The sequence below is a fragment of the Hyaena hyaena genome, unplaced genomic scaffold (assembly GCF_003009895.1).
Source record: "Hyaena hyaena isolate Hyena2069 unplaced genomic scaffold, ASM300989v1 scaffold_367, whole genome shotgun sequence".
Classification (NCBI taxonomy): domain Eukaryota; kingdom Metazoa; phylum Chordata; class Mammalia; order Carnivora; family Hyaenidae; genus Hyaena; species Hyaena hyaena.
In genome coordinates, this window is record NW_024081002.1 from 1,563,237 (window position 1) to 1,584,502 (window position 21,266).

At 50.2% G+C, this 21,266-nt stretch overlaps 1 protein-coding gene across 3 annotated transcripts in view; it reads left to right on the forward strand.

Moving 5' to 3' along the window:
• BTBD16 (BTB domain containing 16) overlaps nucleotides 1–21,266 on the forward strand; it is a 45,307-nt gene that overhangs the window by 11,135 nt on the left and 12,906 nt on the right. For all 3 annotated transcript variants that reach the window (XM_039250477.1, XM_039250479.1, XM_039250478.1), the window contains exons 6-10: nucleotides 1,872–1,961; nucleotides 2,902–3,016; nucleotides 6,740–6,809; nucleotides 8,296–8,426; nucleotides 15,389–15,508. In XM_039250477.1, the coding sequence (XP_039106408.1) occupies nucleotides 1,872–1,961; nucleotides 2,902–3,016; nucleotides 6,740–6,809; nucleotides 8,296–8,426; nucleotides 15,389–15,508 (526 nt within the window). The remainder of the gene's footprint in view (nucleotides 1–1,871; nucleotides 1,962–2,901; nucleotides 3,017–6,739; nucleotides 6,810–8,295; nucleotides 8,427–15,388; nucleotides 15,509–21,266) is intronic.

Consider the following 21,266-nt stretch of genomic DNA (forward strand, 5'->3'; position numbering starts at 1 on the left):
TTGAGGTTCTACATAAAACAGAGGGAATGTTGGAGTTTTTGTCTTCCACTTACTCTGACCTAGCCGATGATACTCGTCTCTTCCTTCTACAAATGTCGAGTGCTTGACTTCTCCTAAGCATTGTGCTAGGAACTCTGTGTCAGGGGGCTGGGGGACGGACAAGCCAACCCAAGATGATGATAAACCACGATAAGTAGCATGGCCCATGATGACACGATCTATCACCTCCGGAGTGCCTCGCTGGTGCCTGGCACTCACACACGCCAGCCCAGTGGGTGCCCCCAGCAGGGATGGACAGAATGCAGTGTGCAGGCCAGAGGCGGTGCCGAAATCCTAGAGAGAAATGATTCAGAGCAGAGAACAAGCTCAATAAGTATTTGCCAAATGAGAGTCTGAGCAGAGCCAGGTGCCATGAGCATGGTGAGGGGCCTCGCCTGCCTGAGGAAAATGGATCTTTATTCTCCCTTTCTCTCTGCTGTCTTTGTAGTTGTGCGGGGTGACCTCCTTTTTTGGATCCTGACTCATGTCATTTTTCATATCTACAACCTTGAACTCACGAGGCTTGGGATTCTGGGGATGGAATCCACTCATTCCATTCATCCAGCCGACATTCACTGGAGACCAGTGTGGGCAATACCGTGTCAGCTCCTAGGGATGGAGTGGTGAATAAGCCATTCGGTGTGCCTGCCACATGGGTGAAAACCAGCATACATATGACGTCATCGCAGGTGGTAGTACTAGCGAGTCTAGGAGGAAAAGTAAAGCCAGTTTGGGGGAAGGTGGAGGTGGGGTGCTACCTTACATACAGGGTCAGGTGGGTCCCTGGTGGGGAACAGATGGAGCCCCACGACTCTTCTGTGGAACAAGCCACAGAGAGGCAGGTTTGGGGTCCAGTGAGCCAGAGACTAGTGGCCTTGGGGCCACTGGAAGGGCTTTAGCTTTGCACCCAGGGCATGGGACACCGCTGGGGACCTGAAAGCCCAGTGTATTGTAACTTACATGTTAGAATAAGTCTGAGTGGTTGGGGGAGGCTTGCAGTGAATCAGGCTGCTCCTTCCCTGCCTCCTGGAAGCCTTGGGTGGCAGGGGTCCTCTGGACATCTGAAGGGCAAAGTTTCAACAGCCACTAGGTGGATGCCTGCTTCCCATGCTCGCTCTTTAGCAGGAGGTCATTATGGTCTCGTCTTGTGCCAGCTCTGGGCTGGGTGCTCTGGTGCAGAGATGACAGAGGCCCACCCCTTGCCCTCAAAGTGCTCACAGACTAAAGAGAGAAAGGGAGGAGGCAGGGAGGGAGAGCGAGTGGGGGAGGAGCTATTACCAAATAACTTGTGCAGTGAGAGCATCAGTTTCCCGGTTTTGACCATCATAGTGGCTGTGTAGGATTAGGGGGAAAGGTAGGGGAGGCGTGCACGGGAACTCTGATCTAGCTTTCCAGCTTCTTATGCATCTTCAACCATTTCTAAATAAATAATCACTTCAAAACTGCATCTTCTAGGGATACCTGGGTGGCTCACTCAGTGAAGCGTCTGACTTCGGCTCAGGTCATGATCTCATGACTAGTGGGTTCGAGCCCAGCATCGGGCTCTGTGCTGACAGCTAGCTCAGAGCCTAGAGCCTGTTTCAGATTCTGTGTCTCCCTCTCTCTCTGACCCTCCCCTGCTCACGCTGTCTCTCCCTCTCTCAGAAATAAATAAAACATTTAAAAAAATTTTTTTTAAAACTGCATCTTCTAAACAAGCAAACACAAACAGAACCTGGTGTGGTAAATGCCAGGATCAAGGCTGTAGAAGGGCCATGGGAACTCACGCTGTACCCAGAGCAATTTACTGCAGCTGTCAGGTCCCTACATCCCTATTCTTTGTCCTTTACCAGCTCAGCGGTCTGGGAAGATCAAGGCAAGACCACCCATAAAGAAGATGTTCATTTTCTTGAAGATCAATGACCCCATAGTCACTAAAGTTGGTAATGTACCCCTGTCTCCTTATGCTAAGAATACCATTGAGCAAACGGCCCTCCCAGCTTTAAAAGCAAACAACAGAACAGCAGATAAGTGGCACCCCGTGTTCAGTACTCCATTATTAAAAATAGCTGAGCAGAGACAGGGAGGCTCAGGTCCGCCTTCCCTCGGGGAGCACTTTGTGCGCCCCTTCCCACCACGGCCCGTCACCGGCTGGCTGCCAGCAGCAGGGAGCTCACCCTCTCCCCCGCCCCCCCCCCCCCCCCCCCCCCCCCCCCCCCGCACCCTGGCCACCTGGAAACGGACCTCTGTCTTAATGAAGCGTGTGTGCTCTCACATGCTGTCTCGGTCTGTGAGCGTGCAGGTGGGGAAGCCTCCCGCAGAAGCCCTGGGTAGACCAGTTGTCCTCAGAGTGCCTTGGCTTGCACTGCAGCACTAGTTGGGATCAGGGAGAATTTGGAATCAGCCAAGTCCCTCTGCTCCCTGGTCCCCTGAGCTTTAGTTCTTAGATATGAAATTATCCGGGCTCTTGCCAGGCATCCTTAACTTTTTGGAAGACCCCAGATTCAGAGGACAAGATTTTCCTGAGAAAATAGCACATGCACACAGCATTCTGTACATATTTGGGCAGGCGCCTCCCCGCAAAGGCCATGGAGCCCAGGTTAGCAGAGAACCCCTGAGGCACAGACCCCAGGAGGGGTTTAGAAAGCATTCTTTCAGCAGGAGCTCACTTTGCTTTGGCTTCATCTCCTCGGTGGAGGCTGGAAGCCCGGGCTGTATCTGCGCTCAGGTCAGAATCAGGTGCATTTCCTCTAAGGGCATCTCTGCCCACCCAGCCAGGCACCCTCGAACATCCAGCCAGGAGGGCATCTGCAAGGGAGGGACGGGACGCAGGGTCCAGAGCCCCAGGCTGACGGCTTTCTCTCTTGGATGCTGCCTCCCCAGCCTTCGCCATGGCCCTGAAGAACCTCTACCTGAGGGAGGTGGAGATAAACATAGACGATGTGATGGGCGTGCTCGCCTCGGCTCATATCCTCCAGTTCAGCAGCCTGTTTCAAAGGTAAGGAAATGTAGCAAGTCCTGGGCCAGGCCCAGCCCTGGGCAAGATAGAGGGGGCCCTCCTGGCCCATTCACGGAATGGTCCTTGCCCGTGGGCTAGGACAGCCGGGTTTCTTTGCACAGAGTACAGCTGCGAGTCCACAGAGGAACTGGGCACTGATTCACACGTCACAGGCCCACAGTCGAGCCACCGCTCCAGCAACATACTGCTTCTGGCCAGTCCTTCTTGCCTCACAGGCATACAAGGCAAATGGGGGTGTCTGTGCCTGGGAGCTACTCTACCGGTGTGCACAGTGACTTCCCAGTGGCGTGCAAACCCTGCTTGCTTACCAGTTCTACCTGTGTTCATTTGGCTAAAAAGCCTCTCATTTAGTGAACATGTACAATCAGCTGGTCGTTTGAAGACAAGATGACTTTTCACTGTCAGGACTTGTTTTTCCCACTTGTTTTTCTTTGCATTAATACATTTTTAAAAAATTTTTAATGTTTATTTTTGAGAGAAAGAGGCAGAGTTTGAGTGGGGGAGGGGCAAAGAGAGAGAGAGAGAGAGAGAGGGAGACACAGAATCGGAAGCAGGCTGTCAGCTGTCAGCACAGAGCCCGACACAGAGCTTGAAATCACAAGCCATGAGATCATGACCTGAGCCAAAGTCAGACGCTTAACTGACTGAGCCACCAAGGCGCCCCTGTAATATTTTTATTCTTAGAAATGTTACACACGGTCCCTGTAGATCTTTCAGAAGAGGGAAAAATGCAAAGATCAAAGTCAATTGTCCACCAGCTGCCCACTGGGGACACAGCCTTTCTCCTGGGTATTCAGAGCCCACTGACCCCTGGGCTGCCTGTCAGGGGGGCCGAGCCGGGGGAAAAGGAGGTGATCACAGTGGATGGACATCGAATATGAAAGCTCGCTCATCCTGCCAAGGGGCGCCTGGGTTCATGGGCAGCGAGAGAACATGTGGGTGCTGGAAGCAGAAGGGTGCAATGCCGCCTCGGAGGCTGAGATTCAAAGGCTCCCAGTTCTCATTAGACTTTTTCGGCAAAGCCCCGCACAGCCTAGGACGGGAGCAGCAGGTCTGTGCCGAGCCCTGCTCTTAGCCGCTCTGTGGCTTCCCTGTGCCTCAGCGGTCTCAGTTGTGAAATGGGGCTCATGACTTTCATCCTGACTCCTTCACAGGACTTTGTTCTGGGTGAGGGGATGTTGGCAAGAAGGGCTTTAAGGTGGGGCCTTTGCCGGGACCAGACACTGTTCTCAGCTCTTGGCGAGGGTGACCTCACTTTATCCTCCTGCGGGGAGGTGGTGTATTATGATGTCCACTTCACAGACAAGAAAACTGAGGCCTCACGAGGTGAGTAACTTGCTCAAGGCCACAGTAGAACAGCCAGAACTTGCAGGAGGTAGAGGGGTCCCAGAACCTGCAGCCCTAACGCTGTCTTTTTCTGCTTTTCTTGGGTGAGGTGGTGGTGGTGCTGGCTCATTCAGGGCTCACTAACCTTCAGTGGCGTTTGGTGAGGTGAGGTTTGCTTGGGGCCAGTTTACCCCCTCACCTCAATCACTCATCTGTTCCTTTAAGAAGGATGCCTTGGGCGCCCCAGGATGCAGGGGACCAGAGGGCAGGGGCCCCGCCCTCGAGAGCTTCCTGCCCTACGGTCTCCAGGACACAGGAAATGAGTAAAGTGGATTGAAGGATGGGGATTCCTAAATGGAACGTTTTGTGTAAAGCATGATTAATTTCAAGTAAACGGGTCCCTGTGATTAACGAGAACAGTTCTTCCAACTCCCCTTTCTCTGCGTCCCGTAATACTGTTCCATTCCAGTAGCAGTTAGGAAAGGGTAAGTGAGCCGAATGGAAAATCATTGATGAGACTCACTTTTCTAGACTATTTTCTCCCTTCCCTTGGGCTTTTGCAGGGATGTGAACCTCCTGCAGTCACGTCCCAAACACTGGGGTGATTTCTTACAGCTCTTTGGTTTCCCAATACCTGCCGTGATTCAATGTAGAGAGGGGATTTGGGGCAGGGACGGTCCACCAACCTTGCTCCACTCTACACCTCAGTATCTCTTTTTGAGGAAATGAATGGATGAATGAATGAATGAACTACCCACCCAGGTCAAGAGAGGACGTCAGCTGCTCTGCAGAGGGCAAGGCCAGGATCTCTCCCAAGGATCTCGCAGGTGGCAATTCCCTTTTCGTAGGGGCCACACAGCCAGATTCAACCCCAAAGACATTTTTGAGCCAGCGTCTCATTCCTGGGGCACCTGAAATGACTCAGGCCAGACGCTCGATCAGAAGCACCAAGAAGCCTTATCAGGGATGCAGATGCCCTGTGAACTGAGGGACAGGCTCCCAGAGACCTGGATGTGACAACTGAGGGCACATCGAGAGGATCAGAGTCTTGGAAAAGCGCTCCAGCGTGTCGGCATGGCCTGACCTGAGGGAGGTGGGAGAGACCAGCAGGTATAGGTGGAGCCGGATTGTGCAGTGTCTGGGGCTAAGGAATCCGGCCTAGACTGCAGTCAATGACTGATTGTCTGGGTTTTGCTGACATTTCCCATCCCCCTGTATTGTCTACGCCACCCATCGTCAGCTCCATACAGCCTTCGTAATAACTGCTAAATCCCAGCTTCCTTAGGACGCTTCCGAGCAGCTCTTTCCTGGTGCTCTGCTATCTCTGGTCCGAAAGCTGGAAGGCCAGCCTCCCTCTCGGACGGACAGCGTCTGTCAGCCTTGGCTGCCCTATCGCAAGCCTAGCCTCGAAGCTCCATCTTACCCTTGGGACCTTAGCCCTAGCCATTTGGGGCTGAGCTAAGAACAACAGGCTCTTCATTTCCCTTCCTCCACCCCAGCTTAGTTTAAAGGTCAGAGCAGCAAGGGCTTTGGGGATAGTGAGCCAGACCCGTCATTGCACTGGGGCATGTAGACCTTGCTCAAGATTCTCCAGATAGCTACGGCCGGGTCTTACAGGTCAGATCCTGGTGGGCCCGGCACACAGCCGGGCTGGCTGTCACCTGCCTTCGAGAAGCAGATGGTACGGCGGGCAGGGGTGCGGTATCGCAAGCTCAGTGTATGTGTGTATGTGTGTGTGAGTGTGTGTGCGTGGTACATGGGTGGGTGTGGGTGTGTTTGTATAGTGGGACAGAAATGTCATGGGTCACTCTGATAGCATCACAAATCCAGGTGCTGGACAAGATCCCAAAGGTCATCTTGGCTGAGCTCCCAGCCGAGTGCAGAATCACCCAGACGGCTGCTCAGGTCTGAGTCACATGCAGCAGGGGCCATCCATCTTCGGGGGATGCGGCGTACGCATGCAGGTTCTGTCTGGTGTCGTTCCGTGGTTTCGTGCATCACATAGGTGCGCCGGCCCAGCCATGCTCGCGGCTCTTACATGCCCGCGTGTGTGGGCACGTTTCAGGCTTGCTTCGTGCCCCCTGGTCTGGGGAAGCCTGGCCATCCCAGTCCAGCCTGGCCAATGAGTCTGACAGTGAGAAAGGGGGAGCACGAGTGAGGCTGTCACTTCTTGGATCACTAATTTCTGTGCCCCAGCCGCAAACACGGCTAATTCCGCTCAAGAGCCAACGCCTAAAGAACACCGTGCCTGGTGGCCAGCAGGACAGGGGGCTCCCACCACCGTCCTGGGGCTGAATCAAAACCTCCGGGGCTGCCCCCTCTCTGAAAGGGGAAGGTTCCTAGGGACCCCCAAGAACAGCATTTCTCTCTCTGCAGGTGTGTGGACATAATGACGAAGGGACTCACGCCAAGCACCATTAAGAGCTTTTACCTGGCCGGCTGCAAGGTGAGAACTGGACAGAGCACGAGGCACCTGGGGACCTTGAGGAGGACCCCGGCCTCCGGGATTTTACCCACCACGCCCAGCTCCCAACAACTACTAAAAATCCTTTTATTTTAAAAGGACATTTTAGGGGGCGCCTGGGTGGCTCAGTTAGTTAAGCATCCGACTTTGGCTCAGGTCGTGATCTCATGGTATGTGAGTTCAAGCCTGACTTCAGGTGAGCTGGAGCCCTGCTTCAGGCTCTGAATTCTCTCTCCCATTCTCTGCCCATTGTGTGACTCTCTCTCTCTCTCTGCCCCTTGCTCATTCTCTCAAAATGTAAATAAATAAATAAATAAATAGTTTAAAAAGTTAAATAAAACGGCATTTTAAAGCCAAAAATTAAATAATAATAATAAATTTTTTAAAAAGTTAAAAACTAAAGGGGAAAAATAAGAGCGCAGCCTTTCTCACCAAAATAGCAGACATCTTCCAGGATATTCTCTTTGGAGTCAAGTGAAATTGTGTCCCACCTCCACATCCCCCACCCTGGAGCTAGTCACTACCATTATTGGGAATAAATGGTGTAATCTTACAGTCTCATTATCAGAGGGGAACACCATCTGATCCAGCCTAATCAGGGTGACAGCTTCTGGGTGGCAGTGCTGGGCTCTGCCCGGATGGCCCCAGGCCATCTGATCCCCGCCTTCCCCTGTGAGGTCACCATTGCCCTGGGTGGACACTCACCCCGTGAAACGCACATCTGACCGTAGCATCTGCTTCACTCACAGTCAGCTTGCCCCAGTGCCTTATAACGGCAGCTAAAACTGTGCAAAGTGCCTATTTTGTTAAAGACAATGCCATGTCCCCCACTGTCCATCAGTAACCAGGAAGTCCCTCTGTGGGCAGTGTCTTTGCATTCTGGTCAACATTTTCCGGCCACTCTTGGCCTGGGAAGGACCGTAGCCCCGAGAACACACAAGATGGACTAAGATCCCGCCAAGGCCCCTGGATCCGGGAGAACGTTCCCACTTCCTTTGGACTTTGATGTTAGCATACGTGCCCCCTACCAGCCTCAGAACTCCATCTGGGTACACCCTGCAGGCCCTTCCGTGATCCGTGGCTGACTTTAGCCCAGAGATCTCAGCGTGCAAGCCCTGTGGTCAGACCACCACGTTTTGCTCCCCGTCTGCCACTCACTAGCGTGTATGACTGCTGGCAAGAACAGCAGTCTTGGTGCCTCAGTTTCTCCATCAGTAAAATAGGGATAATAAACCAACCATAAAGGATTGTGGTAAGGATTAATTTGAATCAACCTACTGTAGGGCCCTGAGCATAGCAAACACTCTAAATACGTTATCTGCTGCCGTTTATGTGTTTTGAAGAAAGGGTTTGAGCATGTGTGCAGCACGACCCGCCAGAGTGCACGCTTGTAGCATCGTCATAGCCCAGCAGAGGGCGCTAAGAGTTCGGGAATCTCTTTATCTATTGGCTTTCCTTGCCTTCTCAGTACAAGGAAGAGCAGCTCACCACTGCCTGTGAGAAGTGGCTGGAAATGAACTTGGTCCCTCTGTTAGGGACACAGATCCACCTCCGGAAAATCCCACAGGACCTGCTCCACAGAGTGCTGCGGTCCCCCAGGTCAGAGGGGTCCCCAGGGGTGCTGTGGGGGGTGGGGGGGGTGGTCCTGGGGCCGGTGTGTTCCAGTGAGGTGCACCCACACCCCTGCTGGCCATGCCGGCTGTCCAGCACATCCTCCATCCCAAACTTCCCACCATCCTGAACAGCGGGGGGTGATGGGGGAGGGAAGATAGTGTGAGTGGGGGTGGGGACAGGTTCCCTTCACGCTCCTTCATCGGGTGCCCCTTGTCCTATGACCCACATGGTAATTAATTCAGTAATTGCCTACATAATTTTAAAAGATCCTGACAACATTAATATACATCCACTGTGGAAAATGGAGAATAGGGAAAAGCAGAAAACAGAAAATAAAACTTCTCGTCCTAAATCGATTCCTACCTTTAGCTCAGAGCCCTCTCCGGAACAGATCTGACCCAGACACCTGACTATCTGAGCTGACACTCAAACTAAAACCCAACTCTTGGGGCCCCACCCTGTGTTCCTCTAGCAGCTGATCAAGCTGGAATCTTGGGGATCCTTCTGGACGTGGCCCTCACCCCCGAATGCACCGGTAACATTCCCAGACCCAGCCCACCGCTAAGGGCTTCTCTCCACAGGCACCAGCCAGTGGCCAATCTCCATCATCTGTTGTTTGGACCACTGCAGGGACCTCTCACTCAAGGTCTTGTGTCAGCTCTTGACCCCCTCCAAGAGCATCTCTAGCCAAAGAGCCTTTGGCATGCCCACCTTCTCCCACCATCTCACCAGCCAGGAGGCACCCACGGGGCTACCTTAGACCCCAGCCCTGCTGAGCTCCTTGGCTCCCACTAGTGTGCTCCCCTCCAACCCGAAGTGCCTGGCTCCTTCTTGTCCTTCAAGTAATTCATGGAAACGTCCCCAATTCTTGAGGTTATTCTTTTAGATCACTTCCAGTGTTTTACCAATATAAAAATAGCACCTTGATGACCTCCTTCAATGTACATCTCTCTTCATCCCAGATAATTTTCCCACATGAAATTTCTAGAAGTGACATTATTAAGTCAACAGGACTTTCTGGTTTTGTCACAGGTAGAAAGTATTTTAAAAAATATTCTATTTGAAAATAATTTCCAACAAATAAAAATTGTGGGAATAGTACAAAGAATATTTCTATACCCTTTGCCCCATTTTGTTCAGTTTCTGCTGTTTGTTTGATCATCAGCATCTGTGTGTGTAACTATGTACCCACGTATTTTTTCCTGAACCCTCTGCAAAAGCAAGTTGCACACATCACGTACCCTCTCTCCTGAATGCTTCAGTATTTATTTCCTAATAAAAAAGAACTTTTTAATGTAATCAAAATGCAGTTATCAACTTCAGGGAATTTAGCCTTGATGTTATTACCTTACCATGATTAGCCCAGTGCTGTCCCTTATTACATTTCTTCCTCCGATGTAGGATCTGGTTTAGGAGCACATATTGCATTTACTCACCATGACTCTCTGAGACTCTTTAAAAGGTTCTTGATACCCACTGCCAAATTCCCAAGATTGTATTCCCTTTGGGTAGATTTTAGAAGCGAGAAGTAAATTCTACTCAACATTTTGGCCATATATTAGAAATTGAGTGTTCACTTGTGCTCATGTGGTGGAAAGCATCTGATATCAGAAATTAGATCTAGAAAGATTCATTCCACTATTGGTTTGAATTTAGTGAGTGGCTTTCCCTTACAGAGAAATGCAGTTGGTAGAACTCTGTTCTACCATATTATCAGGAGACCATATTATCAGGAAGACCTCAGGAACCCCAGCCCAGAAACACCTCCAGGGCCCTGGGTGGGGGGTTTGGGGGGTGCTCCTGGTGTCTTTCTGCCCTACTCCCTGATGCTTTTCCCTGCCCTCCAGCAGAGGAGAGGTTACACAACCGTGGAGGAAAAGATAAACAAGGCATCCCTTAGACTTTTTGCAACACTGTCCCTCCCTTGGAAAGACTGAGCTGTCGCACCCTGCTAGCATTTAAACAAGAAAGGGAAAAGCTGTCTGACCACAGCCAGAAGCTTGGTGATGGAACGGGCCTTACAAAATGTCCCCTAGGGAGGAAAAGAGGTCAAGCACCTTCCATGTCACGCGTCTAGACTCACAAGCTTGGGGAGACATGACGGAGCTGGGAACTGGGTCCTGCTCCTCCGGCCCCTCCCCGGGAGCTGTCTACACAAGCCCAGAGCCACCCCGGCAGCTGGAGGGGAGACCCTGCGTGGCCTCGAGCATGTCCTGGGCCCATGGAGGGCCAGGCTAACAGCTCCCAGACTCATGTTCCCCGAGCCATATTCTCCTTGCCCGCCCTATTGATGTCCAGTGGCCGCCTGCTTTAAAGCTGGAGGGAGGTGGGGGAGCAGAGGGTGCTGGAAGGGAGGGCCTGGCCACACCTGTGCCCGGTGGGATTGTTAGAAATTTACCCAGTCTCCGGTTCCTCATCTGGGCGCACTTGTTGGCTGGTGGATATGGCACCTTAGACCGCAGCTAATTAGGAACAAACCTTTGGATGAGTTCACTGTTATCAAGCACATTGGGGTATGTGCTGTGTTCTGTGCACTGTCCCTTTCAGCCGCCACAACCCTGTGCGATAGGTAGTTATCGCCCCTAAGATAAGAGGGACAATAAAAGGCACAGCTGGGCTCCAACCTGGGACTCAGGCTCCAAGGTCCAGGCTCCCACCCTCCATGCTACCCCATCTTTTCATTCGTCATGGAGACCAGGCTTCCCAGGGACCTTCCACCAGATCTGGGGCATCTGGCAAGTCACATGACCCCAGAGCGGCTGTGTAGCAACGCCAACCCTTGAGGTCGGGGATGGTGCATCCCCGGGGGCCCATAAAGGTACATGGTGGCCCATCCCCAGGTGTTTGGGTCTCTAAGCATCACAGGAAAAACATTCATCTCAGCAGGTGCTTCCACTTCTGGGCTGTTCACCATCCCTTTCTGAAGTCCCTTTGACCTCAGCTAGCTTTGGTTTTGCTCCCCATTTTATAAATGACCTTGCACAAAATACACACAGTGTTCCTTACCTCCAGGGCCTCTGGTTTTCATTTCTTTGCCTGGACCTTGGGTTTTCACTTTATTTTTCTCTTTAGAGGTCTCCACCAGGTTACCCTGTTCCACTAACTCTAATATTATGAAAACTTCATCCCGAGTTTTCTGGAAGCCAAGCTCCTTGTAGACTTAGGAACATGGAAAACTTGGCGAGCTGTCTGGTTCCTATCAGCGCAGAAGGCCGCCCTATAGCCCTTGCAACTGGGAGGGGGGTGGATACTTCTCCCTGGCGTCCTGTCGATGACACCACAAGTCTTGAGGGCTCAGGGATTCCCAAGGAAAGCCACCTCAGTCCTCCATGGCAGGCCTGTCCAACAGCTTTCCCGCCAGCATCTGGAACGCCACGGGGCATGGCTCTCAGACATAATAGTTCCCGGGGCACCTGGGCGGCTCAGTCAGTTAAGTATCTGACTTCGGCTCAGGTCATGATCTCACGGTTCATGGGTTCAAGCCCCACATTGGACTCTGTGCTGTCAGCTCAGAGCCTGGAGCCTGCTTCAGGTTCTATGTCTCCCTCTCTCTCTCTGCCCCTTCGTCACTCCCACTCTGTCACTCTGTCTCTCAAAAAAATAAAATAAAACATTAAAAAAAATGTAATAGTTCTTGAAGCTGATGCTTCTCTGGCTAATCACAATGATACCTACCAACTTTTGAGCACTTGTTGTATACAGAGCACTCTGCATGGGTTATCAGCCTAAATTCTATAGCCACCCAGTGAGGTGGGCACTGTTACCTGCTTTTTCACCTGTGGGATAGAGATTACGGGAAATGAAAAGATTGGCCCAAGCTCCTTCTGTGCAGCCTGAGAATTGGGATTTGGATGCAGGTTTGGAGGCTTCGAAACCCCAAGTCATTACCAACCTGGCCCACTGCTGTGCTCTGCATGAGGACTCATTTCCCCTTATTGATAATCAACATCAATAAGGATTGATGGGTATATTTTTCATTGTAGAAAATTCTTTAAATGCAGGAAGATAATAGAAAACACAATGGCACCCACTTCCCAAAATGAACAGTGACATTTTGTCATAAGAAAGAAAACATTACTGATAAAGCAGGACTCATCTATGCCCCCTCCCCAGCCTTACGCTTCCATCCTCTCTACCTCTCTCCCCCGCTAAGGACCATCAGACCATCGTCGTGGGCTCGCATGAACTTATCCATGTGATTATATTCTTACCACATATATGTGTGTCCATAAATAACGTGTAATATTGTTTTGCAAAGGCTTAAACTTCAAATAAATGTTCTCATAGTGACTGTAGTGCTCTGCAGCTTACTTTACTCACTAACATAATGTGATGTGTTCTCTCCATGTGGATACTTATGTATCTGATTAGCATCTTAAATTAGGTGTTGTACAGGGTTCCATAGAATGAATAGATAGCAGTTTCTCATTCCCTTAATAATGGCCTTTTGTTTTGATTTGCTTCATTTTTTGTTGTGGCAATCAATGCTACCGTGGGTACCCTTGTTCGTGGTTTCTTGTTTACGTTGATACGGCGTTCTCTATACTCAATATTCAAAGGGGGGGCCTGTATTACATACAGTTTTCTCCAAAAAATGACAAACAGTGCCTTGTTAGAAGCATTTTTCTCTTCAGTTACCTCCCAGTGGCTACCAGTGAACACCAGTAAACACGGGTAGAACAGCCTAGATGTTCCCTTAGGTTGGAGGGAAGTTTAGGAACTCCGTGAGTTCTGTTTTGGTTGAGGCTGTCAGGGCTCTTATGTAAATGAAAATACGTCTGAGTGTTCTCAGAAGGAGCCAATACTTTAGGGTACTGGTGCTTGGCCTAAAGACAGAAGGCTTTATTTCAACAAGTACCCTTCATAAGAAAAGTAAAACCAAAACCCTGATTCATGGAGCCCCGATTACTCCTTTTGTGTTGTTGCCTGTTTCTCTTTGGTGACAACCCAAAAAGCCTTCGGGGCTTAGGAACCTCAGGCTTGGATTCTGCACCAGGAGTCACGTAGCTCCCCAGCCCAGAGGTGATTGCTGTTCTTGTGGAGTTCTATGTGGACACATCATACCACATGGCTCTATGACATCCCCCCCCCTCCCCGCCTCACCATCATGGGTCAGACAGTGACAAATTTGGTCCTGTCTGGCCAGAGTCAAAGTCCATGCATCTGTAGATGACCTGAAAAACAAGTAAGAGCAAAGAGACATTCTACTGTGGTCAGAAATAGTGTCAGAGGTGAGTGGGTGACATTTCCACTGCCCTTTAGAGTCACTACGTGGCTTGGGTCCCACCCACCAAGACCACTCAAAGTGGTGGGTGCAGAGGCTGACAGGTTTCGAAGCCATCACGCCATCCCAGTGGTCAAGATGGGAAACATCAAGGGGGTTAAGAAACACTGAAATGGCTTCCTAGATAATCGAGTGGTTGGAGGCTTTTAGAGAAGCTCTTTGGGAAACATCCTTACTTTACAGAGCTGACATGGTAGTGACACTCGGTCCTTCTCACCACTTGTTTCTTGTTAAGAAGTCTCATGCCACTGCAGGCAAAGTGTGGGTTCTGCAGCGAGGACCCAGCCCCATCACTTATGAGTCACAGCGGCCGCTCACTAGCACGCTCCTATGTGCCAGGTGCTGCGCTGAGCTATCTGTGCATGTGTGGTCAGCTCGATGCTGTCGGCATCCCAACCCCCAGAGCCTGTGACTATGTGAGGCTGCAAGGGGAAAAACATTGCGGATGGATGACCTTGAGCTGGGGAGGGTGGTCTGGATTACCCAGGTGGGCTCAGTATAATCACAATATTCCTTCCACATGGAACAGGGAGGCAGGGGAATCAGAATCAGAGGAGAGTGATTGGAAGGCACTTTGCGGTTGGCCTGAGGACGGAGGAAAGGGCCACAGGCCACAGTGAGTGGCCTTTGGAAGCTGGAAAAAGCAAAGAAATGATTTTCCATAGAGCCTCCAGAAAGAATGTGGTCCACCCCTTGATCGTAGCTCAGTGAGATCCATTTTTGTTCTTCTGACCTCCATAACTGTAAGATAACAAATGTGTGCTGTTTTAAGCCACTTGGTTCATGGTGCTTTGTTACCACAGTGGCAGGAAACTCCGCGTGTCACTCCGGCTGTCACCACTGTCTGCAAATGAGGGCGTAGCAGCTGCAGGGCGCTGAACAGACCCACACTGGGTCTGACCCCAGAACCCTGTGACCTTGGATAAGCTATTTAGCCCTCCATCAGGGCTGGGATGAGTGAGGCACTAACCTCAGGTGCAAAATTGAAGAGAACACCAAAAAACCTCAGTCTTCAGATAAAGTATATTGGTGGTGCGATACTTTAAAATCAATATTAATGCAAAAAACCCCAATGAATGAATGAGGCGCCTGGGTGGCTCTGTCGGTTAAGCGTCCGACTGTTGATTTCAGCTCAGGTTATGGTCGCACGGCCTGTGGGATGGATCCTCGAGTTGGCCTCCATGCTGGGCACGCAGCCTGCTTGAGATTCTCTCTCTCCCTTTCCCTCTGCCCCTCCCCCCCACAAAAAAAAACCCCACAATGAACAAAATATTAAAGTTTTTAAACATAGGGCCAGTCTGAATTTATAGATCTATAAAAGTAAGGGATATTTCGCAACTGCGCAGGATTGCTGCATGGAATTAAATGAAGGAACATCCGAAAACATGTCATGCACACCTGTCTGTGGTAAGGGCTCATTAAATGCTGGGTGTGACTTTGGCAGCACAGCAGTGGGTGTCAGGCTGCTGAGGGTCCCATCCCAGCTCTGCCACTCACCGTTCCAGTGACCCTGAGAAAGTCACTTGATAGCTCTCGGTCTGAAGGGACCGACAGACCCAGGGGTGGTATTGTCTCCGACCTTAACTCACTTTTAACCTTCTGTTTTCTTACAAATTGTGTGAGACTTTTCTATTCCTGAAATTTCTTCTCTTGTTTTGGCCAGGTTGTTCACTTTTAATGAGTTTCATCTTCTGAAAACACTACTTTTGTGGGTCTTCTTGCAATTGAACCCCCAAGTTCAGTTGGTTCCTGCACAGGAAACAGTGCTGGCATTTTTTACCAGGTAACGTAATGTCGTGTCGATTGATGAAACACGCATGCGCTGGGTTTCTGTGCTCCTAATACCATGGAGGAAAAGCATCAGTGATAGGATTTTTCATAGCACCATCTACAGTACACAGAATGCAAATTTCTTTACGGGGCCTAAGATTATGAGATATCTCTGGATTATTTGAAAACGTGAATAACATGTACATGTTATAATAGGAGATAATCATGTGCTTCTGAACATGCTCTGTCCAGTGAAAGACATGATATACAAGGGACTTCCTTCATTTAGAAAAATGTATCACCAAACCACACTGACCTTAAAAACATCATATCTTAAATGTACCTAGGGGCGCGTGGGTGGTTCCGTTAGTTAAGGGGCTGACTCTTGATTTCCACTCAGGTCATGATCTCGTGGGTTTTGGGTTTGAGCCCTGCATTGAGCTCTGCGCTGACAGTGTGGGGCCTGTTTAGGATTCTCTCTCACTCCCTCTCTCCCTGCCCCTTCTCCACTTGCCCTTTTTCTCTCTCTTTCTATGAATAAACTTTTAAAAAAAGGTACCTAAATTAGACCAGATTATCCTCACTTATATTTCATAATAGCATATAAAATTCTGAATTTTCTGAACAAATGAAAAGCATTTGAATGTACAAAAGTTTCATAGAATTAACTCAGTTTCTTATATTCTCTAAATTCATAAATTCTAATAATTATGTAACTCAAATTTTCAGTAATAAATAATTATAGTTTAATGGGCAGCATTTAATTATGCTTACTAATTCTGATTAGCACTTTCTTTTTTAAATATTTATTTATTTTTGTGTGAGAGAGACTGACAGACAGACAGAGCACGAGCAGAGAAGGGGCAGAGAAAGAGGGAGACACAGAATCGATTCAAAGCAGGCTCCAGGCTCCGAGCTGTCAGCACAGAGCTCAGTGCAGGGCTTGAACCCACGAATCGCGAGATCATGACCTGAGCCAAAGTCAAACGCTTAACTGACTGAGCCACTCAGGTGCCCCGACGACAGAACTTTCTATCTGTAGTCTCATTTCATCTGTATAAGACTCCAGGGCTTGTTTTATTATTCCCATTTTGCAGATGAGTAAACTGAGGTGGAAATGAACTGTATTGTCAGAGATCACCATACAAGCTATAAGAGACGGGGCCTAACTAGCACTCGGGCCTGTAGAAATTCCAACACACTTTGCTGCCCATTCTTAGAATGTCCGATTGGATTCCTCTCTTGTGTCCACTTAGCTGGTTCAGTAATAGGTCCCTGGGCACTGTGTTCAGAAAGATCCCGAGGCTGCCTCTAGGTTCAGTGTCGTTGTGAGCAGGGGAATTGGTGTGCATCTTCCCCTCCCTGTGCTGACCTCGGCTGTGAGTGTTTTCTGCCTGTTCAATCAAGAGTGTCCCCATTAGCAAAGGCAGCAACGGCAGCCTCGGAGCAGGGGCGAGGGGTGGGGGGCAGGGTGGTCGTTTACAGGCTCCTTGTCAGGCCTCTGGTAGCTTCACTTAAAACTTTGTATGTAGAAGCAGCACTCTCCACAATAGCTAAAACATGGAAAGAGCCTAAGTGTCCATCAACAGACGAATGGATCAAGAAGATGTGGTTTATCTATACCATGGAATACTACATGGCAATGAGAAACAATGAAATCTGGCCATGTGTAGCAACATGGATGGACCTTGAGGGTGTTATGCTGAGCGAAATAAGTCAGGCAGAGAAGGACAAATACCATATGTTTGCACGTATAGGAGGATTAGGAGGAACTTGACGGAGGACCAAGGGGGAGAAGAAGGGCGGAAATGGTGGGGGAAAGGGAGAGAGGCAAACCATGAGAGACTCTTGAATGCTGACAAAAACTGAGGACTGATGGATGTGGGGGGGAGGGGGAGATGGGCATGAAGGAGGGCACTTTGGGGATGAGCACTGAGTGTTATGTAGAAACTAATTTGACAATAAACTATTTGTAAAAAAAAAAAAAAAAAAAAAAACTTTGTATGTAGAGGTACCTGAGTGGCTCAGTTGGTTAAGCGTCCGACTTTGACTCAGGTCATGATCTCACAGGTCATGGGTTTGAGCCCCGTGTCGGGCTCTGTGCTGACAGCTAGCCTGGAGCCTGTTTCCGATTTTGTCTCCCTCTCTCTCTGACCCTCCCCTGCTCACGCTCACGCTCTCTCTCTCTCTCTCAGAACTAAAAACATTTAAAAAATTTAAAAAAAACAACAACTTTGTATGTATGTTCACATCATGCAAGCTGGCTGTGGAGTGCGGTGCCCTGTAGCTGAAGACAGTCCCCGGGTGGTCCACAGGAGGTCTGCCTGGAGGAAGTAACTGATGGCATTACTTTCATTGTCAGGTTTATGCCTCGGCTCCCCACCTCAGTGGGAATGGGGCTCCCAGGCACCCTAAGGTGTGTTCAAGGCAACCATGAGGCTCCGTTTTATTTGTACACCTGAGTTTAGCAGATAAACACATCTTCCACACGCTCCTCGGTGGCTTGACCTGTTTAAGCCAAGTTCCACTTTGCATTGTTCTGAAGCATTTAATCCTTTTCCGGAACATCTGTGCACCATGTTAAACTCAAGAGCCCATTTTTCCTGTCTCACTATTTGGGGAAAGCGGTATTCAGTGCCAGGATGATATGTACTTTGCTTAGTTTCTATATAATTTGGTTGGAGCGCAAATGTTTTACGAACCACCCCCCACTCTTTTAATAGCCCAAGAGACACTTTTTCCTATGAGTCATGCACACCAGGAACACTTGCTCTTTGGCTCTAGGTTAGCATTCATGCTGGGAACGTCTTAGAACCGGGAGGTAGGAAATGAACCTGAGTGTGGAAACGGTGTTTTTAATGCGGGAGAAACAGTGGGAATGAGGCTCTCAGGCTGGCGGCCCCCTCTGCTGAAAGTAGGGTGTCCTTGGTCTTCCTGAGCTGGGGTTCCAGGGCTCCCCCTCACTATCATTAGCCTTTCCGTTCCTCTTGAACCTATGCTAGTTGTCTTTCAACAGCACACCTCCCCTCCCTGGCATTTCCCAAGCCCCTGATGCCACACTGTTTCTTGCTGGAAACCATTTGTGAGTTTCCCTTTGGTCTCAGTACCGTCTCCTGGGGCCCCTTCGTTCTCCGACTACAGCACAGTGGTACCTCCAGCAGCCTGTGCCCTGCGCTCCCTCCCGCTTCCCCGCCAGCAAGCGTCGCACCCCACCCCCACCCCTGCCCAGGGAGGACAGGTGATGCTCTGGGCCTGGGTGCTCTTCCCCAGCGGCTGTCCAGGCCCGCCCCCAGCTTTGAGGACCATGCGCCCATTCTTAGGATTGCGGGTGATTCTCCTCCCTGCCCAGACTCGGCCTAGGGACCAGCACTTGCTGCTGCTGCTAATGTAACCCCCACCGGCTCTGCCTCCTCTTCCAGGCTGTCCACAGTGAGGGCTCCCCCGAGAGCCTCTCTGACCAGCCCCTGACGGCCACTTGGTGTGTACATGTGTCCTGCCTCCCCAGGGACAATGAGCAGCTTCAAGGAAGGGTCTGTGGGCCTTTATCTCACCCCTAGCTTAGCTGGCACCCTCCTGTGCACTCAAGAACTTCCTGAAAGATGACTTTCCGGCAATCATTTTTGTGTAGCTTGGTTCCCATCACAGAACTGGGTCATAATATGTGGATGCAAATTCAGAGAATACTTTGTCCGTAATGGGGTTTGTAGACAGATGACAGATGGCTGGTGCCCGTGTGGGGTTCTAGACCAGAAAGGGCTCCAAGGCTTTCTCCAGTATCAGGGAGAAATGACATCTCGGTAGGTTAGTGATGTCTACCCCGGACATGGCAGTGGACAGTGGGAGCCCTTGTTCTGTGTTTGCCATCCCTTCCTGACGATTCCCGGGGCTTCCTCTGAAGCAGCGCGGGGCCTTGGGGCTGCTGGCCTGGAAAGGAGGGGGTGGGTGGCCTGAAGATTCGAGCTGCGAGAAGGCACCTCTGCTTTTAGTGGAAGAGGGAATCTTCCTGGAGTCCCAGCCGGCGTGGGCCAGAGTTGGGTCCCCGGGGGAGCTGAGCTTCACGGCTCAGCGATGCCAAGGGGAACAGCTGGTCAGGTCTCTGTGGCCACTGACAGGGACGTGCTAGGGGCGTTAAAAGATGAGGCGGAGGAGCAGAGCCCTGGGAGACAGTATATAGGCTTTGGAATGAGAATCGAGGAAGCTGACTCTTTGGCCCAATGTTCAAAGTTGTGTCTTTTGATACAAGAATGTAAATGACCGAGTGATTCATGAGGGAACTCCTGGGAGTCAGAGTGGACATCCTGAGGCCACCGCAATATGGGAACCTCCCAAATGGGACCGTACTTTTGTAACGTGCAGCGGTGGGACAAGCGGCCCAAACACAAGCTAGTGGGGCCACGTGAGCCACGGGTGACAAGGCCACACTGCAGCCGTGCCCGTGGCCTTGGCTGGCCCTGGGCCCCTTGGACGGTTTGGAGCAGTAATTGAATAAAAACAGGGCCTCCTGGGCGGCTCATTCGGTTAAGCGTCCAGCTCTTGATTTCAGCTCAGGTCATGATCTCATAGTTTCGTGAGCTTGAGTCCCGCATCAGGCTCTGCACCCAGAGCATGGAGCCCGCTTGGGATTCTCCCTCTCTCTCTGCCCCTCCCTTGCTTGCTCGCTTGCTCTCTCTCTCAAAATAAAGAGATGAACTTAAAAAAATTTTTTAAAAATAGACCAGATGCCCCTTTTCTTTTCTGTCTTAGCGAGGTCTGTAAGGCAAGCTAGGAGTGAAGGCATTTGAGTCGTTGACCCTTCCAGTACCAGCAATGCCTGCCAATCAAGACACATGTCCAAGCCTTTTTCATTCTCCCAGTTTCTTTCATTCTTTGATTTTTTTCAAGTTTTTATTCATTCTACAGATAGTTATTGAGCATGTACCCTATGCCTGAGACACTAATGGAAAGCTGAAGGGGGAGTTTCTCTACCTAGACGGACATGTCCGAATGCTTCACAACTTACTTTCATGGCTGAGTATAATGGTATAGGAGGGGAGCACTCATACACACACACACACACACACACACACACACACACACACATACACACAGGCGCGCACGCACACGCCCCTTGGCGGTCTGTTTCCTGGCAATGGTTAATTTAGAAAAACAAATAGACCAGCCAGAATTAAATTTAACATTTCCTTGTAGGAAAAACAAAAAATGTAAGCAAAGCTGCTGTGCCCATCCACAGAGGAGAAGTCACCATTTTTTTCCAGTTAGCGGTCTGAGAAGTCCAGGAAAACTGTAAAAACTCACCAACTGGAGTAGAGCCAGAGGCAGGCAAATTTGTCATTCTTTTAAAAGTGCACTTTTCAAGTTTATGTATTTATTTTGAGAGAGAAGGTGGGGGGAGCAGAGAGAGAGAGGGGGAGACAGCAAGTTTCCAGCTGTCAGCACGGAGCCTGAGGTGGAGCTGAATCCCATGAACTGTGAAATCATGACCCCTGAAATCAAGAGTCAGACACTTAACCGACTGAGCCACCCAGGTGCCCCAAAAGTACATTTTTAAAAATTTTTTAAATGTTTTATTTATTTCTGAGAGAGAGAGAGAGACAGCATGATCAGGGGAGGGTCAGAGAGAGAGGGAGGCAGAATCTGAAACAGGCTCCAGGCTCTGAGCTGTCAGCACAGAGCCCGACATGGGGCTCAAATCCACTGACGGTTAGATCATGACCTGAGCCGAAGTCGGACACTTAACTGACTGAGCCACCAAGGCACCCCCCAAGAGTACA